Source organism: Girardinichthys multiradiatus, chromosome 1, assembly GCF_021462225.1.
Source record: "Girardinichthys multiradiatus isolate DD_20200921_A chromosome 1, DD_fGirMul_XY1, whole genome shotgun sequence".
NCBI classification, from domain to species: Eukaryota; Metazoa; Chordata; class Actinopteri; order Cyprinodontiformes; family Goodeidae; genus Girardinichthys; species Girardinichthys multiradiatus.
Window position 1 is genome coordinate 19,972,527 of NC_061794.1, and position 20,155 is coordinate 19,992,681.

General features: G+C 39.8%; 1 protein-coding gene across 5 annotated transcripts; it reads left to right on the plus strand.

The window, feature by feature from the left end:
- Positions 1 to 428: 428 nt before the first annotated feature.
- On the plus strand, positions 429 to 19,033 carry ccdc30 (coiled-coil domain containing 30). 5 transcript variants are annotated; one of them, XM_047372877.1, is made up of 27 exons: positions 429 to 562; positions 1,247 to 1,436; positions 2,178 to 2,360; positions 2,515 to 2,635; positions 3,233 to 3,423; positions 3,789 to 3,866; positions 4,009 to 4,086; positions 6,236 to 6,392; positions 7,307 to 7,422; positions 7,514 to 7,620; positions 7,720 to 7,912; positions 8,057 to 8,155; positions 8,293 to 8,421; positions 8,665 to 8,802; positions 9,466 to 9,644; positions 9,846 to 10,113; positions 11,109 to 11,231; positions 11,541 to 11,711; positions 12,046 to 12,255; positions 12,482 to 12,639; positions 12,747 to 12,912; positions 13,034 to 13,155; positions 13,532 to 13,673; positions 13,792 to 13,928; positions 14,714 to 14,831; positions 15,074 to 15,138; positions 15,975 to 19,033. In XM_047372877.1, the coding sequence occupies exons 2-27, from the start codon at positions 1,401 to 1,403 to the stop codon at positions 16,183 to 16,185; spliced, it is 3,696 nt and encodes a 1,231-aa protein (XP_047228833.1). In that variant the 5' UTR covers positions 429 to 562; positions 1,247 to 1,400; the 3' UTR covers positions 16,186 to 19,033. The 5 variants fall into 5 exon arrangements, with proteins under 5 accessions (XP_047228833.1, XP_047228841.1, XP_047228850.1 ...); XM_047372885.1 differs by having other exon boundaries at positions 4,012 to 4,086; XM_047372894.1 differs by lacking the exon at positions 4,009 to 4,086.
- Positions 19,034 to 20,155: the final 1,122 nt, after the last annotated feature.

Here is a 20,155-nt window from a genome sequence, read left to right on the forward strand (position 1 = left end):
CTCTTTTGCTTTTATTCTGGGGAACAACAAAAAAAAAAAACCAACAAGCATCAACTGATCTGGTCGGTCCTTGTGCCTTTCATGATGTCGTCGACCCAAATACACACAAGGAAGAATTAGCGGGTTCTTCTATCTTCATTGTGTTTTTAAAAATAGTGTAATTTGTGAAATCCTGCAATCCTGCATCATTAAGCAGCTGCATTATGATTGTCAGTGAACTTGTTAGTAAAAGAAACACCACACAATATGGTACCTTCAAAAAGTACTGTTTGTCGCCATCTAGAGTTTTCATTCATGAACTACGGAGACAGCAAGATGAACCTTCACTGAAAACAGCAAAAAATATATGAATTTGATAGAGGTGATGTCAAAACACAGCTAAAGGTTAAACGGAGTTATATAGGTGTCACTGTTTTTATTTTATTACTAATATAGTCTGGTGGTTGGTGAACTCTCCCCTCCATCTTGGTACGGCCCGTTGCCTAGGTGATTGCAGAAGCCAATCTACTCCGCCACGCCTGTCCTCCTAGGCGCTTGGTTTTCTCGTCGCTGCCAGCTCTAGGTGAGTAAAACATAAACTGTAGTCTGCTGTATCAGGTCCTCAAGCTCAAATTCGCAGTAACAACATTTAACCTCAGACAGAATCCATCAGTTGCCAACAAGAAGAAGCTGCGGCGCCTTCCGTTAGCGCCAGCGTTGTTTGCAGGCTAATAACTTTGCTAACTTTGCTAACATGGTTTTCCAGTGTAAAAACTCGCTCGTTATTACAGTCTCACAGGAACCGATTCTTAGTTGTACTTTAACACGCAGAGAGTCTGGTTCAGAAAGCACAGAAGACGCTGCGCTCCTGCAGAAAACATCGCTTGCTCCTCCTTCAGTGTCAGACATTTTGAGAAGAAAGCCTTAACCAAACGAAGGATCTTTTATAAGTAGGATAACTCAGCTTTACCCTTAGGAATCAGTGACAGTGTTCGCTTTATAAAAAAGATATCTAATAAGTTCCTGCTAAAAGTTCCGCTTTTTTGCATGTGTAAGCAGGGGAAGCTGTAATTGTTACTATTTCTATCAAGAGCTCATTGATAAAGAAGCAGATCATACATAGCTAATCCGCCTGGAGTTTTGCATAGCCTCAGGTGATGTTAGCTGTCAAACAGCCCAGCTATAATAGGTAGTGCCTGAGGTTTTTACTGCAGGTCTTGTCCCGACTTGACAGAATTGTTCAAAGGATTTTTTATCTTTTGCACAGCTGCTGGTACGCATGGATTACAGCAACAATGGGACTGATGAAGCTTGAGGATCTGCTCTTCATTGCCACACAAGTGCAAGCAGAGCTGTGTTTCGTGTGGGACATCATGTAGGAAGGGCAGCTGCTTCAGTTCAGTATTTTCTCAGCTGAGGAAATGGCTTCAAAGTTACTGAAGATGGATCACGAAGAGGTAACTTTGCTCTCAATGAATAAAAGTTACTGTCGCTATTTGTTTCTCCATGTTTTTCGCCCCATAGGCTGTTAAATCTGCTGGCAATTCATATATATATTTCAACGAATCTGCATCTCACACCAGCACCTAACATTTGTGAAGATTAGAAGGATGTTCTTAACTTGCAGTCTTTCAGCGATTTGTTCCAGAAGAACATAAACCAGATGGTGTTATGGGTTGAATACAAGTGGCGTGTGAGACTTGATACTTGGCCTGAGACAATATGCTGCATGTTGTTGGAGCCGTAACAACTCCTTTAGCATTCCAAATGCTGCATGGCTTCTGCTCAAGTTACTGAATTCTGGAACAGGTGTTTGGTGCTGGGCAGCCAGTCTGAGCATGCTAAAAGAGCAGCTCTACTATACATATTCTATTCGATTCTATTTGCTATTTTATGTAACAGTGACATGGTTTGCATTGTGGTTGTCTGTCTGTACGAGCAGCTACATATTGTAAAAACATGATTCAAGATCTGTACAGTTTGAAAATAAATGAATATATATATTTTTATTTATTTATTTATCAACAATTAAGTAACTTATCCCTGGGATGAATATTAATACACAGCAAAGATCAGGGAACTGAGCAGTTTTTATTTTTATTTTTTACAAAATGCCGTTTAACATTAAATTCATGATTGATGCATTTGGCCTCATATGTGTTTAATAAATCATTTAATTTCCTCCTCTGTCACCTTAGGTTTTGACGGAGCTGGACCAAATTTCTAAGCGACTTCAGGGGGATGGCTTGCCTCCGGAGGCTAATGCGGAGGAGCGGCAGCGGCATTTATGGCAGCAGCTGCTCGGCGCTGAGGCAAAGCTTCAGTCGGTCTCAACAGAGCTGCAGACCTTACGTACGCAGCAGGCCAATGAAATGAGGGAGGTGAGGCAGCCCAGTGTTGCTTCATTGAGCTGTTTTAACAAACAATGGCTAGTAAGATATATTTGTAGCCCAAATATGAGGTGCATTAGGTACAGTATACCTGAAATGGGCTCAAAATGGTTTGCTTGTCTTAGTTTTTTTGTTTAACTCTCAGTTGGAGAGCTATGTAGCACACATCCGGACGCTACTGGAAGAGCGTGAGTGTCTGACTGCAGAGTATGAGAGAGACAATGAAGACTTGCGAAATGAACTTCACCAAATCAAACATCAGCAAGGTGAGTTCAGTTAAGCTGTTACTAGCTGTAGTTTTAACATTTCTAGAGTATCCTCCAGATTTATTGGCAACTCTGGTGAAGATGTGTAAGAGCTTAAGAGCAAGTTAATCTTTTACTGCAATAGAATATTCTCACACAGAAAATTGCAGTATGTCTTAAATACTATCTGAATGCCAGCTGTCAACACAAAGATGTTTCTGTCTTACTATCAGAAACATAAATGGGTGGATTTTACTAAACTTAAACTGAAACTGAAACTTGGTGCTTTCGCCAGATGAGACAAAGACGGAGCTTTTTGTAAACAAATTCTCCAGGTCAGTCTGACAAAAACAAAGGATGACTATATGGAAAACGATCTAACGCTCACTGTTAAGTACGGTGGAGATTCTGTGATGCTGTGGGCCTGTTTCTCTCTCAAAGGCCGGAAGAACCTTGTTAGAGTACATCAAGAGCTTTTTTTTAAAGTCTCATCTGGAGTCCACATTACTTTCCCTCAGCTGAATAATTACTTGTGCTTATGCTAAATGTAGTGTGTTATTTTGCTCAGATGTTATTTCTTCTCTAGTCTGACCTGAAGGTATCCTTGTTTTCTTTTAGAGATCCAGAGCAAGGAGATGGCAGAGATGTTGTCACAGGAAGACCTGGGGGAGATTGGTTTGAGTAGCCCCAGTGAGCAGGTGGCTTACTTGCTGGTGGAAAGGGCCACTCTGCTGGAAAGGCTGGAGGCTGCCGAGGGGAAACTGGAAAGTCACACTCTCGCTGTTAACACCAACAATAGCGACCATCGGGTAAAGGTTTAATAAGAATAGAACAGAGAACGTACTTTTGAAGTGGTCCTCCTAACAGTGAGGAGAACTTCAGAATGTTGAGGATTGGAGTAATACATGTTTTAGAAAGTTGATGCAGGGATGTTTGTCCATTGCATATACCCTGTTCTAGACTGTTCAAATGTAAAGCAGTTCTAAGCTTTAATTTTCCTGTTATGACCTCCACATGCAAATCTGCAGTTTCAGAAACACTGGCCATACAGTCCTTAGTCATATCAGACCTTCTGATCAATCTCTGGGGACTCTTTATAATTGTAATGAAATATAATGTGTAACTAACTACCTAAAGCACATGCAGTCTCCATCTGTGTGCAACACTTTAACAGGAGTACATCCAATTAATGGGAGAGAACCTGAGGCAGCAGAGGGAGGATATGCGCAAGACCATGGACCACATGACAAAGGTGAGGTCATCTTACTTTCTTCTTTAGCTGAGCAATTATCCTGGTTGGATAAAGCCTGGAGAAAAGAACACCACAGTTCGGTTTTCAGTAAATGTGCAGAACAGGCCGATCATCATGTGCACATTGGTTTTTGTTTTGCCAGCAGTGTTCATCCCAGAGTCCGTGGAGGAAGCTGTTTGGCCTGCGCAGGTCTGCTCAGAGCAAACACAATATGACCCCTGTAGGTGTCCACTTTACAGCTCATTCTAACCCTTTAACTAACACTGGTGCTGTGATGAAAGCCAACAGGAGGGCAACACTGGGATATTGAATAGAAAATTGCTTTTTGAAACATTTTGCACAAGGATTTAGATGTGTCTTGATATTATCTGCATGATTACTGTTATTCAAAGGTTAAGAACTAACTTAACTGTCCGCCTGACACCTGATGGGTTGGCTCTACGTTGCATGCTACAGTGCTTTGCAAAAGTGTGAATTAATCTTTCCACATTTTCTCACAATCATGCGTTTAAGAAAACAATATTGTGATGTTATTGTTGAATTTTACGATGACAATATTTGTTATGATTAACCCATATTTTCCTTATTACTCTCTTTCTTTTCCATCACTAAGATCTATATTAGTTGTGAACAGTGAAAGTCAATCCAAGTGACAATATATATTATTGGAAAGCAGAATTTTACCTCGTGGCTCTTGAAATGGTACAGGTATATCTAAAAAAAATTTGAATGTTGTAAAAAAGTTCAATATTCTTTTTGTCATTAATTTCAGAAAGCGTGGCTCATGTATCATATAGATTTATTATTCATAGAGTGAAATTTTTCAAGCCTTTACTTCTTTTAAAGGTTACGGCTTAACGATAATGAAAACCCAGCATTCAGTGTCTCAGAAAATTAGAATATTACAGAAGTTCAATTAAAAGGGTAATTGTAGGCAGATAGGTCATTCTTCTGAAATATATGTTCATTTCTATGCACTCAGTACTGAGTTGGACCTCCTGTTACATGAGTTACTGCATCCATGTGGCGTGGCATGGAGGCGATCAGTCCAGGTTGCTTTGATACCAGGTTATATGCATTGTTGAGTCTAATGTCTCTCATCTTCCTCTTGACTACGTGGTTCAGGCCGTGCCAGTTTGTGGCCGTGCCAGGCAACATGGCTTCTGTGCCTCTCCCCTCTTCATCCAGACTCCAAATAAAATCCAAACTGTACTTTCATCTGAAAATAGGACTTTGGACCACTGAGGAACAGTCTAGTTCTTTTCCTCCTTAGCCCAGGCAAGACACCTGTAGCCCATGTGTAGGATTCATCTGAGCATTGTGGCGCTTCATGCACTAATTCCAGCCTCAGTCCACTCCTTGAGAAGCTCCCCCAAGTTTTTAAAAGGATTTCGCTTTGACAATCCTCACAAGGCTGCAGTTATCCCTGTGGCTGTTTTGCCTTTTCCTACTCCAGTTTTTCCTTCCACTTAACTTTCTATGAATATGCCTGGATGCAGCACTCTGTGAACAACCAGCATCTTTAGCAATGACCTTTTGTGGCTCATGTTCCTTGTGGAGGGTGTCACCTTCTGGACATCTGTCAAGTAAGCAGTCTTCTCCATGATTGTTTAACTTACTGACCCAGATGAAGAGACCATTTAGAAGCTCAGGAAACCTTTCCAGGTGTTTTGAGTTAATTTATGAGTAAATTATATGAGTGTCACTTTCTGAAATGAGTGAAAAACTTGAACTCCTTTGCAATTGCAGGACTGCACATGTTGATATTGCAATGAGAGAGGCAATGCTATTTGGTATATTGTGCACCTCCAATTACAACCACAAACCGGACTGTATTTTATTGGGATTTTATTAGACGGTTCAGCATAAAATTGCATTTAAAATCAAAAAAGAAGACGATTGGAAAAAAACACATGTTTCATATTGCTTCAGCTTTGCAGCCATGTTTTACTTTGTTTTGATCTGTCATATCCAAATAAATACATAGTAGTCAGTGGCTGTTACATGACAAATTGTGGAAAAGTTTAAGGGGTGTGAGTACTTTTGCGAGGCGCTGTGTGTCCTTGTGTCAGCTTTGCCACTTTATCTCTGTTTTTGATACAGCTCTCAAATAAACCTAAACACAGTAATAAAAAATCTAAATGTACGTCAAATTGACCGATGGTAGGAAACCTTTTTGGTCCTGTGAGCAAAGGAATGATGAAATAACTCCCTCCCCTTGCTCTCTACAGGCCTGCAGTGATAACAGATCTCAGTCTGAAATGCATGATTCTCACTGCAGCATGTTTTGTCTCCGGTCTAACTACCAGCCCTCTTTATTGCTGTTCTCCTTTCACGCTGACCGTCTATGCCTGATTGTTTTGCAACAGGCCCACAGTGAGGAGATTTCTAGGGAGCAAACTGAGCGACAGCGCCTAGAACGAGACCTGGAAGAGGCATCCAGGAGGCTGGCGATGGCTCATCAAGACATTCGCAGACTCAACAATGAGCTTGATGCAGCCAAAAACAACGACCGAGACCCTTGTGGTACGTTGCAAACACAGGCAGTATGGAATCAAATATGTTATTTTTGTATTTTTACATTGGTTCATGTTTCAGGATTATTGTAAACTGCCAACCTTTGAAGATGCATGTATTTTCTTTTTATCTAATTGTGTAATCAGTCTTCTGTAAATCAAACTTAGGCCTCTTTATCCAACTCTGAGGAGTGTTCAGCAGCATATGAAGATAATATTTGAAAAAGCGTTAACAGACAGTCTGTTAACTCTTTCAGGTATCACAGATGTATCTATGATCTTATGATCTGAGCTTGAGGGAACAGTCCATGAAGAACCTGAGGAAGTATGGTGTGAATCTAGGAGACTTAATTGGACTATTTTAAAATTGTTGTCACCAAAAGTGGTGAAACACTTGTCCACTAAAATATGTACAGTATATTCCTAAATTTTATATTACATGTATATTCATAAATTATGGGCTGCTCATTGTTGCGGGTAATCTGTATTGTGACTCAAATAATCAGAAATATTAAGGCTTTATAAATCCTGTGCTGCACCCTCTTTTGCCTTATAAAACATCTGAGGAGAAAGTTGTTGGAAATACTTTGAAGGTTTAAAGTTGTTTGCCTTCTGTGTTATAGGGGAACTGAAATAATGAGGATGTACGATGTAAGTTGTAACAGGTTGCTGCAGGGTGACACATTTTAGCATTGTTGTCTTGCAGCAAGAAGGTCCCGTGTTCGAATCCTGGCCTGGGGTTATTGTGCAGGGAGTTTGCATGTTCTCCCCGTGTATGTGTTTGTTCTCTCCGGGTACTCCGGCTTCCTTCCTCAGTCCAAAATGATCTCCCCGAGTGGCCTTTTGGGGAACTGCAGATTGGTTGGATTTTAAACTGGGAAAACGAAACCTCTTCAGCAAATGAGATCAAATTTCTCTGTGCAGATGTGATGAAGCTGCAGCGAGCCAAAGAGCAAAATGACAGACTGGATGCAGAGAACAGAACTCTCAGGGAAAGAGTACATGTCATAGAGTCTGAGAAGAAAAATCTCATGGATCAGGTAAGTATGTTGAGTTTTTTTTCTCTTCCTATAAATAAAAACGCAAAGAGTCTTCCTGTAGCAAAGGTTTCTATTTTTGTTTTTTGTCCAGGTGACAAAATCTAATACAGCCAAAGACGACTTAAAGAGCAAGAGCAGTGAATCTGAAAACTGTCTCTTTTCTGTGCCAGCCCAAGAAAAGGATCAGATTCATAAACGGTACCTATATAAATTCATCAGAGACAACACTTTACATATCTGCAATACTGACTTCTTTAAGGTCCAAATAAGGCTTTAGTCACCCCTGTTCCCTGCTAGGTGTCAGGAAGCGGTGGAAGACGGACTCGTGCAGATGAGAGAGCTGCAACGGCAACTCCAGAGGCTACGCAAAGAGCAGGAAGAGCTGGAGGAGAGGAATGAAGAGCTGGAGGCGCTGTTGGGGGAGGCCCAGAACGCCAGCAAGGAGGAGAGGCATCGCCATGAGGGAGAAGTGGAGGGGCTGCTCAGAAGGGTAAGAGGGAAGAACTGTTTTTTCTTTAACAGCACTTAATATTTAACTGAATAAATATGATGCATTTATTTTATTAGTTGGAGACATTAAAAAAAGGAAACTTTGGTCCACTCAAACCTCTAATGGCTTAGTCTAACCATGCAGATTAAAAGCCTAGAGGCAGAGCTGAAAAAGCAGGATGCCCAAGACAAAATACTGAAAAATGGCGAGGAGGTGAAGACCACTGAGTCCTACCTACACGCTGTAAGAAATGATTCTTTTCACATTTTATAGTAAGAATGCAAATGACCTCAAAGTTGGTGACAAACAATGGCTGTAATAGTTTTGGAAATGAAATGTCAACTAGCTAAATCAAACATTGATTTTCCCTATGTACAAAGCACTTGAGGGACAGTTCCCAGGAGAGAATGGCTCTGCTGGAGGCTCGTCTGACTGAGGAGAAGGAGTGGAGGAAACAGCTGGAGTTAGATCTTACTGCTGCTCAGGCTGCCCTCAAGAAAGATAAAGAGGTAAAAACCTCACCCATGCTGTCTGCAAGACCAAGCAGCCAATCAGCAGCCACAAAGCTTTCTGAAAAGGCTGTTTATAATTTGAAAAGTTAAATATGACTACAAAGTTATTGCTGCATTTAGTTTAGGGTAAGCTATGTGGTTTATTTGAGGAGGTCCTGACAACTGACCTACAAACGTGAGCAAATCTTTTCCAAAATGCCATCTCAGTTTTTGTTCCCATTTTCTTTTTCTATACCGAAGGCTTTGCAGATAGGCGAGCGAGAGCTGAAGAAACTGAGACTTGAGGTCAGCGGTCTTCAGACCGAATGCCAACAGGGGAAAACTCTGATCAAAAGTCTCACCCAGGTCAAGGGAGAAAAGGCAGTTCTAGAAGAAAAGGTTTGTCCAACTCTCTGTTTGCTTTCTGCAGTAGCTTCATCTTAGTAAGTTTTCCCCTTACAAGTTGTTCAGATTCCATAGATTCTCTCACTTTACAATCACAAACTTTTTTGTATTTTACTCTGACTATATGTGTTAGGCCAACACAAAGTAGTAAATAATCATGAAGTCGAAGAAAAAACATGTTTACTTTCCTTTTTTTTTTCAAAATAATCAGAAAACTCGTTGAAAGTGGATGTGGAGAATCTGTGAACATCAGTTTTTACATCTTTCAACAGATTCTCTGTTGTATTTAGGTCTGGACTTTGACTGGACCATCCTAACATGTGAATATGCTTTGATCTAAACCCGAGGCTTCAAGCACCAGCCCTCAGGAGGCTGGTGGGAAGCAACGTTTAGATGTCTATCTGCTTCAACACACCTGAGTCTAATAATTAAGTTCTGTAGAGCTTGATTGCGTACTGACAATGACAATGTGTTCAAGTACACACCACACTTTTCAGATTTTAAAGGATTTTGAAAAGCTTTACTTACTTTGTGTTGGTCTTTCCCATGAAATCTCAAGAAAATACATGAAGTTTATGGGATTATTACTTTACCCAGCATTTTATGTTAATGAGAATTTACAGCATGTGTTTTTTTTGACATTTATGTTCTTTTCAGGTGGCCCAGATGGAGCGTGCTCACAGCAGACTCCAGAGTGAGCTGGAACACTACAAGGATAGTAAGCAAACACAGGGAAGAATGATGGAAAACAGACTTCAGGCTGATCTAACACAGGAGCAGGTTGACAGCCTCAAAGTCGAACTCAGCAGCCTCCGATCTTCACACGACACTCTGAGGTAGTATTCAGTTGAGGCTCCTGGATAAATAAAGCATTAGCTCATAATTGTATGGTATTACTGAAACATTTGAATTGAAAATACCTGTGTCTGAGCAGGAGTGATAGCACTGCTGCAACTAGTACTGCTATCTATTTTTCATAGGCAGCGCAGAGATAAGACTGTGATACTGGCGCTTGCATAAATATGCATATTTTTAAGGGAGGAGATGGCCTCTGAACGACAGAAGATTGCTGAGCTCCAGGCCGAGCTGAGCAACGCTGTACATCTGAAGTTAGAGGCTGAAGGAAAAAGAGACCGACTGGAGCTCGAGGTCCAGCGGCTCAATAAGCAGCTTCAGTGGCATCAAGAGCAGCTATGTTGTGCAAAGGAAGCACTTTGTTGCAGCCAGAAGGCTGAACAGCAGACGGCTAACACAGGATCAAGGTCGGATTCAGGGGAGAAAGAAAGGGTTGAAGGTTTGGATCAGGTAATTTTGTTAGTATCTGTAAGTCATCTTAGTACTTTACATGTCTAGATATTGGGACATGACTGTAAGAGAAAATCCCCTACAGGTTTATGGTTTAGTAAATCAAGTCAGGAAGAAAGAAAATTTGCTCTTTTAGTTCTTTATTTTATTCTGTTAAAATCAGATCTTGACATACGCCCCTATAAAGAGACACATAACCATTTTTGCACAATATCTGACATTAAATTATCAAACCAATTTTAGTTGCTAAATGCCAGAATAATGAGTTTTTTTGGTGTATTTTCTTCCAAGTCTTAATTTTAAATAAACTCAAATTACCATACCTTTTAAAAATAATTTCGGAAAGCCTAAATGACGACAGCTTAGATTTATAAGCGTCTAATTATGCTGGTTCATTTGAGGTAAATGATAGACATGTGGATGTATTTTAAGGCCCATCTCAAACACACTGCTTTCCTGTGTAGCATCGTAGGAAAATCCTAAGAAATCAGCCAAGGTATCAGAAACCTGGGTACAATTTCCAGATGGCTGAAGGTGCCACGTTCATCTGCGACATATTAAGACACAGGCAAGGAAGTCAGGGTCAGGGTTGGGGCACAAATGGGTTTTACCAAAAATAGTTACAACATGCTTTAAGGACAACAAACCTGAATCAGGCCAGGTCTGTCAGAAGGAAGGGGCCAATACTCCAGCAATCTATTGTGAGAAGTTTGTGGTAGGACACCTTAACCTTTGACCCAAGTTTATAGTTTAAAGGTCAGCTTTACCAAATACTTAGATGTATGTAAACCTCTGAATTTGATGAAAGTAAAATAAAATTGATCATTGTTCTTTCATTTAGCAAATAGAAATAATTGTAGTAACTGACCCTGAAACATGACATGTTTAGTCTGACTTGTTGCGAGACAATGAGGAAAAAAAGGTCAATGTCTCTTATGAAGTATGTGTAAATATCTGGTATCTGCTGGATTCATGTCTCTGTTTCATGTTGACAGCTTTCATCTCTGAAGAACGAAATAAATGTTCTGGAGGATAAGTTGGAAGCAGAGCGGCAGCTAGCCACTCAGCACCAAATGGCGCTTCAGGCTCAGATTAATGAAGCCCAGGCCCATATTAAGGTACTCATGATCACAACACCTCCTTATCATACCCCAGTTACCATTTAGCATTTCTGTGGTTGGAGTTCACAGAAACATTTTCTCTTTTAGGTTAATATTTTTACATATTTTCAGTTTAATGTGATGTTCAGCTGTGAAGTTGCAGCAGCTGCACTTTCAGCAATTGGCAACAAACCTAATAGTTTCAATATGATACCAAAATTATTGGTACAACTGGGTCAATGATTCATGAGGCTGTTTTAGTGCGAGCCTCTGCGTCTGTTTTACTTTTCGGATCTTCTGAACCCTGAACAATTTTTCCATGTTCAGTCCCAAGATTCAGTGCTGAGCCAGAAGGCAGAGGAGGCTAAACAGATGAAGCAAGACGTGCAGAGGGCCCAGAGCCTGTTCACCTCAGCTGAGAAAGAGCTGCGCTACGAGAAGGAAAAGAGCATGGATCTGAAGAGACACAACACTCTGCTGGAGCAGGAAAAACTCAAAGTAGATTTTCAGTTTTTTGTACATTTGGAATTTCTTAAATTGCATTTGACATTTGTCACCAAATCATCATCTTAGTCACTCTCGTCGTTGACCTATTTACTTGCTGTGAATGCTAACCGCCATAAGCAAAACTGAAACTTCATCAGGCAAGATTTAGATATTGTGTTCAGTGAGGTGTAAAATCACTGAACCTCTTTTATTAAAATTTAGCTTCCAAGGAGACTTTCTCATAATTTGAAAATGATCCTGGACAACATTTTAACTTTTTTGGGATATTTAAAAAAAATAATTGCTTGTTCTCTTGTAAAGACTGTTGGTTTGTGCGTTTCTCCAGCTTGGTGCTGAACTCAAGCAGGCCCAGTCCAAGCTGGTCCAGGTGGAGCAGAAACTCCAAACTCAAGATGCAGAGTGTGAACGTCACCAGCAGAAAATCAGAGAATTGGAGATGCAGCTCATACGCAGCAGCACAAATGGCAGCACCACCGCTAGTCTGCAGGAGGAGCTGCAGGCCGAGAGGGCGCGGCTCATTGCTGCCGACAAGAAGGTATGTTCTAGCTCTTGAACTTGTTAGATGATGGTTTCATCCAGCATCAGACCTCCCTTTCAGACCAAACAGATATGTGTGCAGTGTTGGGAAAAAGTGCTGCCAAACGAAGTAACTATGGAAATCTTGTAATGCAAATTCCTTGTTGTTGTGGGTCAAAAGTTGGGATGTGATGTTTGTTTGTGTCACTGAGTGAAGGTCTGCGGCTTTCTATTTGTGACGGCAGGTGTTGGAGCTCCAGCAGCAGCTAAAGAACGCCCAGCACCAGCTACGAGTCGAGGAAGCTCGGGCCGGTGAGAGCAGCCGTCTGGAGAGGGACAGCAGGGATCTGTCTGACTCTTTGTCAGCCCTGAGAGCCCAGCAGCAGGAGGAGCACATCACCAGGTAGCAGAGTGCACCACAGCGCAGAGCTATTTTTCCAAATTCACTGATACTGGCATCAGTATGTCTGGTTTTGAACTACCCCTTTTTTCCTTCTATCCTGTATTCAGGAAGCTTTTAGAGCAACGTGAAGAGGAGCTGCAGCAGCAGGTACGCTCGCTTAGGCTGAAGGAAGCTTCCCTGAACAGGACAAACACGGAGCTCAGCCACCGTGTCCAACAGCTGGACACCCGACTGTCCATTCTGGACGCTGAGCTTAATAAGATCAGAGAGGAGGTGAGGAATGGTTCACAACATTTTATCAGATTCACAGTGAAGTGAGATTTCTATTCAAACTTACCTTTTTCCTGATGGTTTATAGTTGGAGATCTCACATTGTTTGTTGCTGATCTTTCAGGCAAAAACCAGCCAGAGATCACATCAGAAACTGCAGGAAGATCTGGTGGTCAGTCAGCAGGAGTGTGAAAAGTTGCAGGAGGAGCTGCAACAGGTTCTCCTCCAACTAGATGCACGCATTAGGTCAGACTGTCAATGTTAGCATGAGAATAATGAGAATAATGAATTTCGAGGCCTGTATATGCTTCACTTTATTTGAGGGGGCACGAACAAATTTGGTTGTTCGGGGCATTTTATACTTCATGAAAAAACTCAAGTGCTGAACTCCTGGGAAGTTGATATTGACAAACAGTTCCACTTTTCTGCATTAACCACTTCCGAATTTCAGACCAAGCATAAGATAGTTGTTGACGGACCCCATATGAGAAAAAGGTCCTGCACACAGGATGAGTTGAGAATAGCATCATTCTTTTTGCGGAGCATGTACAGGCCTTTATTGAACCACCATTTGTGCATCTTTTTTGATTCTCTGGTGTTTGTCCACTGCTACAATAACCAGGAAGTACCACGAAAAACAAAGTCAACACAAGACCAAACTGCACCAGGCCAAGCAGGTTTTCCTAAAGGCAACAGCACAGAGAGACTCTACCATCCAGAAACTAGAAAACAATCTGGCACTGGCCTCCAGTCTCTCCTACAAGGTCTTCTCAATGGCCCACATTGCTCACTGTTTGCTTAGAGTCCTAAAGGTTGATATTTTCTAAAGTATCTCTGTCTTGATATACTTCTTGTTTTATTTCCTCCCTGCGTGACTTCTAGGAGAAGGAGCGGATCAATGCAGTAATGATAGAAAACGAGAAGCTGCTGGAGGAGAAGCGGGAACTGTTGCGCAGGATAAATGAGGCAGAGGACATGGGCAGCAAAGGCATGAGGACTGCCTCCGCAGTCCAACACAGGTGACTTACTTTTAATTTTGTTTTGGGAAGTGAGAGCAACTACTGCTGAACGGTTGTGGTTTTTTCCTCTTTACCTTAAAATTGTCCATAAAAAATGAACTTCTCTCCAAATCAATTTGTCTGCTTATGGATGTTTTTGCTTTAGTTATTGTAGTGTAGTCTTTCTGCATAATATTTCTCGTCGAGGTTACCTTGGAGAAAAACATTGCTTAAAGACAGTTCTCTTAGGTTACATGTAAGACCCTAAATTAACCAGTAGGTGTCACTTTTGTGCTGCTGGAGAAACGTGTAGTTGGGGGTCAGCAGAATATGATAAAAGCCTAACTGGTCAGTAGTTTGGGGACCTAAGGTCACGTAATTTAAAGTTTCATCAGTTGTTCATAGACGGAGAAGGTTTATTTTTATTTTTTTTGGCATTTTTCATCTCCCATATTTTTTTTATGCCATTTGTGTTGATTTTTTTTTAAAAGCTTTTTAAACTCTGGGTGTCTGCAAATACATTTTGGTAAACAACTTTTCACTGACTGACTGACTGAACTTTTTACTGAGTTCACCTACTTGGGTGGAATAATGTCTGCAGTTTGTAGTTATCCTTTATTAAACAGAAACGTTTTTGTGTCCCTCACTTATTGAGCAACTGAGGGTGATTAACTATTGGATATCCGCAGTTTGTCCATTAAACTGCCCTCTTAAATGTCCCACGAAAAAAAAAAAAAACCAACCATTTTTCCATAAGTTCTTATTTTTTTAACTTGCGACTGAGTGGCAGCATTTTTCCTTTTAAGGGTTAATGTCTTAGAAGTGGAAAACAGGCAACTGCAGGACAGAACCATGAAGCTCTCCAATCAAGTCAGCTCCCTGGAGCGTTCCCTGAGGAATGTCGAGTCATTCTACAGTCTGGAGGTAGAAACGTTTACATCTTATTTATTTAATTTAATCTAAGCTCGCCATGTTACATTTTTCACGTCATGTTCAAAAATTGTAGAAAGTTTTAGAGTGAAACATGCATCATTTACATCTGGATCCGGATTGTCATTAACTGTGACCAGTTTTAAAGAAAATTCATCTTTTCAGTTGAAATATCTCTTTTGATTAGGTTAACACTTTCACATATTTAACTACAAACCGTTCACTTTTTTAAACAGAATGCCAAGAAAATGTTCCCCTCCGACGGTTTCACGGAAGGAGTCCTGCATGCATCCACTCTGAGGTGAGCCTGTTGTGAGAAAACGTGAACGTTTTATAGATATAAGGATCCAACATACGTTACGTAGTTTATAACAGTTTGTTAAAGCAATGTTAAATATGCTGCGTTCTGTTTTTAATTGTGTGGTTTTCTGAGTTCCCTGTCAGAAAAACAACAAAATGACATCTGGAAATTCAGGGGCTGAAGGGAGTTCAGTATCCAATATGGCTGCCACGCAGATTAAAAATACTGAAAGTTGTAGGAATAAAGAATTTCTTAGCTTTTCCGAGAGTCTGCATCTCATTAAATCAATGGCCTACATGGTGACCTACAGCATCTGTTTGTAAACATGTAGACAAATATAAGGTTTATAATACAAAAACAGTGGACAAATCCCACTGGTGTCCAGCTTCCAACTAGAATACACTCAGGTTGTGTCGGGATGTCTTTCCCTGCTCCAAGTTCCAATTGTGATATTTTCTGTCATTAACACATCATATTGCTGTAACAGTTCATATTACCTGGCCCAGCAGGAAGTAGTTGTGTAAATCATTGCACCAGTGAATGGAAGCAGCTACTTATTTAGATTTAGAAAAGCAAGTGTATATAACACTGAGTTTGATTTTCTCAGCTCAGATTCCACAGCCACACTTTTATTTTTGCCAAAATGAATAATTTTTACATTTGCTGATGAAAACCTGCTGCATTGTGTCAGAAAATGTTGTTGGATTGAAGCAGATAAAATTCGCGCTGAAATTAGAGCTCAAACTGTTTAAAGCATCTTCCTTTGGTGCTTTTCAGGTCAGCCTGATGAGAGGCAGAGTATACTCTAAAATAACGTAGCTTATTATTGATGTCAGTCTGACCTCAGGTCCCTGTGATCATGTGGACATCCTGGACGCAATATGTCGTGCAAAGGTGAGCAAGCACATGGTGCTGGATGGCACAAAGACCTCAGTCTCTACACAGCAGCCATCTGAGCAGGGATACCTGAACCTCACTTCCCCGCAGGTTACTCCAACTTCCATAAAAGACATGGAAGAGAACCCTGATGGCAATGACCAGGTCTGAGAGAAGATGCAGTTTAATGGTGTCACTGCCAGACAACGTATGCCCTTCTGTTTAGATTAAAACCTGCTTACACTACAGTTTTACTCAGGGATTTGATTCATGTTTGGCTTGCAAGTACTGTATTTTGTTCCAGTTCCTCAAAGTGAATATTTAGCCTTTATTAATCAAGTGTTTTTGATATGCTTTGTTTTTAAAGGACAACAATGTTATGTCAGATACTTTATGAGAACCTAACCAATGCAAAAATGTGTGCAAATGGTAAGTTAATTATGTTTGTTTTGTTTGTTTGCCATTGCACAACAAAGCTTATGAGCATAATTGAAAGCTTCCTCTAGTGCATATAGAAGATTGATACTGTTTGTAATATAACACAACATCAGAAAAAGGACTTCACACCATTGCTGGAAATGTGAAATGCATTTTTACGACAGTTTTTTTTAATGATTATATTTGAATTTAAGCACTTTACCACATTTTTTTACACAGATGTTGTTTACATTAGAGAGGTTGTAGCAGTGGAGTTCAATCAGTGGGATATTAATGCTTTTTTCCTGGTTCGATTTTGCAGTGTTTTGATGCCTTACATTGCCTAAAGTGTTGGTTAATGTTGTACTTTTTAAGAAAAAAAGTCCAAATCTGATCAGCTTGTTCTTACCCGATTACAAATGTATAACCTATATAACTTTCTCAATGCTGATGCATCCATTTATGTCTGATTGGAGATCATGTGGTACTTGATATGTTTTCTTCTATTTCTTCTTTGTCTACAGTAAGTTTCCTCTGGTTGTTCTTATTTTTGCCCACATGAAACATAGTTACCTCCAGCGGTCAGAAAACAGCACAGTGTAGCCCCAAGGAGCTGAGGCAGAGCCACATCATTCATTTTACTTGCCTACCTGGGAAATACATATATATTTAAACGGTTATCTTTAATCTGAGAATATTTGTAACAAAATTAAAGCAAAGGTTTTAAAAATGCATAGTATTAGCCTGGCCTTTTTATTAAGACCAGGTATGATTAGATATGATTACAGCTCAGTTTTGTCAGCTCTTCCTTCATCATTTCTTTAGAATCGGCGTCATAGCATGCTATCTCGCATGGGTTCCAGTTGCAGTAGGTCACTGGTGTTTAGTGATGATGTAACAGAACCAGTCTGAGATATTCTGAACCACAGAGATGTATCCAAATTCTGTGATAAAACTGCCCTGCCTTTAAAAGAGAGTATAGAGCTGTCTGCATTTATTAAGTGTAGGGATGTGAAAAAAGCATCTTTTAGTGCAGCAGCATATTCTGACTGGAACGTTTAGAAAAAATACAACTTGCAATGAAGATATAATTGTTTTTAACAAAACCAGCAGTGATGCAGTTGTTGGTACTGTTGGCAATTGTTGAAAGACCCGAAGACGACTTATTTTCACTTTTCTAAAAGAGTCCACCAGATTTAGAGTAAGAAAATCTCCTGGTATTTCAAATAACTCAGGAAATCATGCATTCTAGCAAGGTTCCCAGAGCCTTTAGAGGAGAAACAAGTCCGCAGCATCACAGATCCTCCGCCATACCCATCAGTTGGGCATGAGGTGCTCTTCCACATATTCATCTTTGTTCCTTAACCTGCCATCAGAGTCTTGGCAGAAAAGGCGCTTTAATGGCATCTCTCCCAGATAACAGGTTGCCATCTAGACAGCATCTAATGGTTGTTATACATACTTGGCGACCCTAAGATGCCACTCCTTGCTTGAGTGAGCTTTGGAGATTTTTTTTTTTACCTTCCTCTCCATCCTCCTCATTGTGCTTTATGGCAAGATAAGTCTGGGTCCTTGTGGAGTCCAGCAGCTAATAGAAATGACCTTCGGTGGAATGATTTAGGTGGAAAGACATTTTTTTACATTGTACTCGAATCAAAGGGGATTATAATACTGCAATAAATGCTGAATTTATTTTAGGATTTTTTTCTTACATCTTTGACAGGAGTTCCCATAAATGTGCCTGACATTTATGGGAATATCAGCTGCACTTTAGACCCATACACTAACATAGGTTTTAATAAAACATGAATGCATCACATCTGTATCTATTTAGTAAATGTAAGCCACTATTTTTGTATTGGTCAATTTTACACAGAATATTGTTTTCAAGGTGCCTGAAATGATTGTGTTTATCAGACTGCTGCAGGTTTTTGTTTTTGCAAAACAAAATCCTTTTTGAAAGAATGATGGATTGTTTTTTTCCAATTCAAAATTATTTTTCTAAAATAAAGATTTAATGAATGAAAACGTTTGTTTGCTCTGTTTAACAAGTTCAAATCAAGAAGCGGGTTAATTTATAACAGTCTGTTTATTAAACAAGGTAAAGATACAAAGCTTTTTTTTTTTTTCTTTTTATTTCCTTTTTTAAACATTGATAACCTTAGTTTAACTCCTCGGTCTTGGCTGTGCATATTTAGTCGTCTAGAAACTGTATATGAAATCACAATGCAAGACAGGAGAAAGTGTAATAAATCTACGGAATATCTTTTTCATAGAGAACATGGGTTAAACAGTTATACAGATTACAGCTCAAGATCTCCATGCGGAATAAAACAAAAGACCAAAATAAGAAAATGCTTACATGACTGAAAACTGTCGAACACAATACAGAGTAATGGATCTGGGATGATGAACAATTAAGGCTTACATGTATGGAACTGATATAAAAGATGAATATTAATAACATACAGGTTGACTAAAATAATTACAGTAAATTCATACATGAACCTTTACAAATTCTAAACAGAACATATTGATGGAAACCCAAAAAGTAGGTACTATAAATGAGTAACAGGTTTTACAGCAACATGTACATTTTTTCCATTATCTCAAAAAAAAGAAAAAAAAAGAACGTGTTAGAGAGAATATGTTGAAGAGGCAGGGTCTGTTGTTGGCGTAAATGTCCGCTTTTCAGGCCAGTGGCTTGAGTAATAGGTTCTTATTCTTTTTGAAAACATACTATATATTGTATATGTATTTTACATCATTCTCAGTTCCATCTCAGAGCTAACGACTAGCCGCAGCACCCTTTTTCGGAAGTGCCCTGAAGAATACAGGGAACCCTATGAGTACCATTTGGAGGTTACAGTAAAAATACGACAAACAATACTGTGTACAGTAAAAATAATACTAAAGAGAGAGAGAGGAAAAAAAAGCTGAGGATTTCCCTCAGCTTACACTCATAATCCTACTGAGTAGGAGTTATACTGCAATTTCTTCAAGATGAGTAAAGCTTATTTCAGAGAAAACAAAAACAAATGGGTTGACTGGGTAGCTGTACATTACCTTCACATTTTGGTCCAGTGGTTGGATTTAAAATGACCCACTCAATAAAAAAAACTATATTAGCTGGAATTTGAGCTTATTTAAAAAGAAAAATGTAGTTAAGCTCTGACATTTTTGTCTAAACCTTCAAAAGTACCCATCAAGTACCCATTTTGAAAGCCTTCATGAACTATTAAATATTTGCTTCCTGTTCTGCTCTCAAAGGTCATGTACAGGTCCTTCTCAAAAAATTAGCAAATTGTGATAAAGTTCATTATTTTCCATAATGTAATGATGAAAATTTAACATTCATATATTTTAGATTCATTGCACACGAACTGAAATATTTCAGGTCTTTTATTGTCTTAATACGGATGATTTTGACATACAGCTCATGAAAACCCAAAATTCCTATCTCACAAAATTAGCATATTTCATCCGACCAATAAAAGAAAAGTGTTTTTAATACAAACAACGTCAACCTTCAAATAATCATGTACAGTTATGCACTCAATACTTGGTCGGGAATCCTTTTGCAGAAATGACTGCTTCAATGCGGCGTGGCATGGAGGCAATCAGCCTGTGGCACTGCTGAGGTCTTATGGAGGCCCAGGATGCTTCGATAGCGGCCTTTAGCTCATCCAGAGTGTTGGGTCTTGAGTCTCTCAACGTTCTCTTC

Coding starts and splice junctions, on each gene's coding strand:
- ccdc30 (XM_047372877.1), top strand. CDS start 1,401: ATGGCTTCAAAGTTACTGAAGATGGATCACGAAGAG. Junction 4,087..6,235: donor GCAAACACAATATGACCCCT/GTAGGTGTCCAC, acceptor GTTTTGCAACAG/GCCCACAGTGAGGAGATTTC. Junction 13,929..14,713: donor GCCTCCGCAGTCCAACACAG/GTGACTTACTTT, acceptor TTTCCTTTTAAG/GGTTAATGTCTTAGAAGTGG.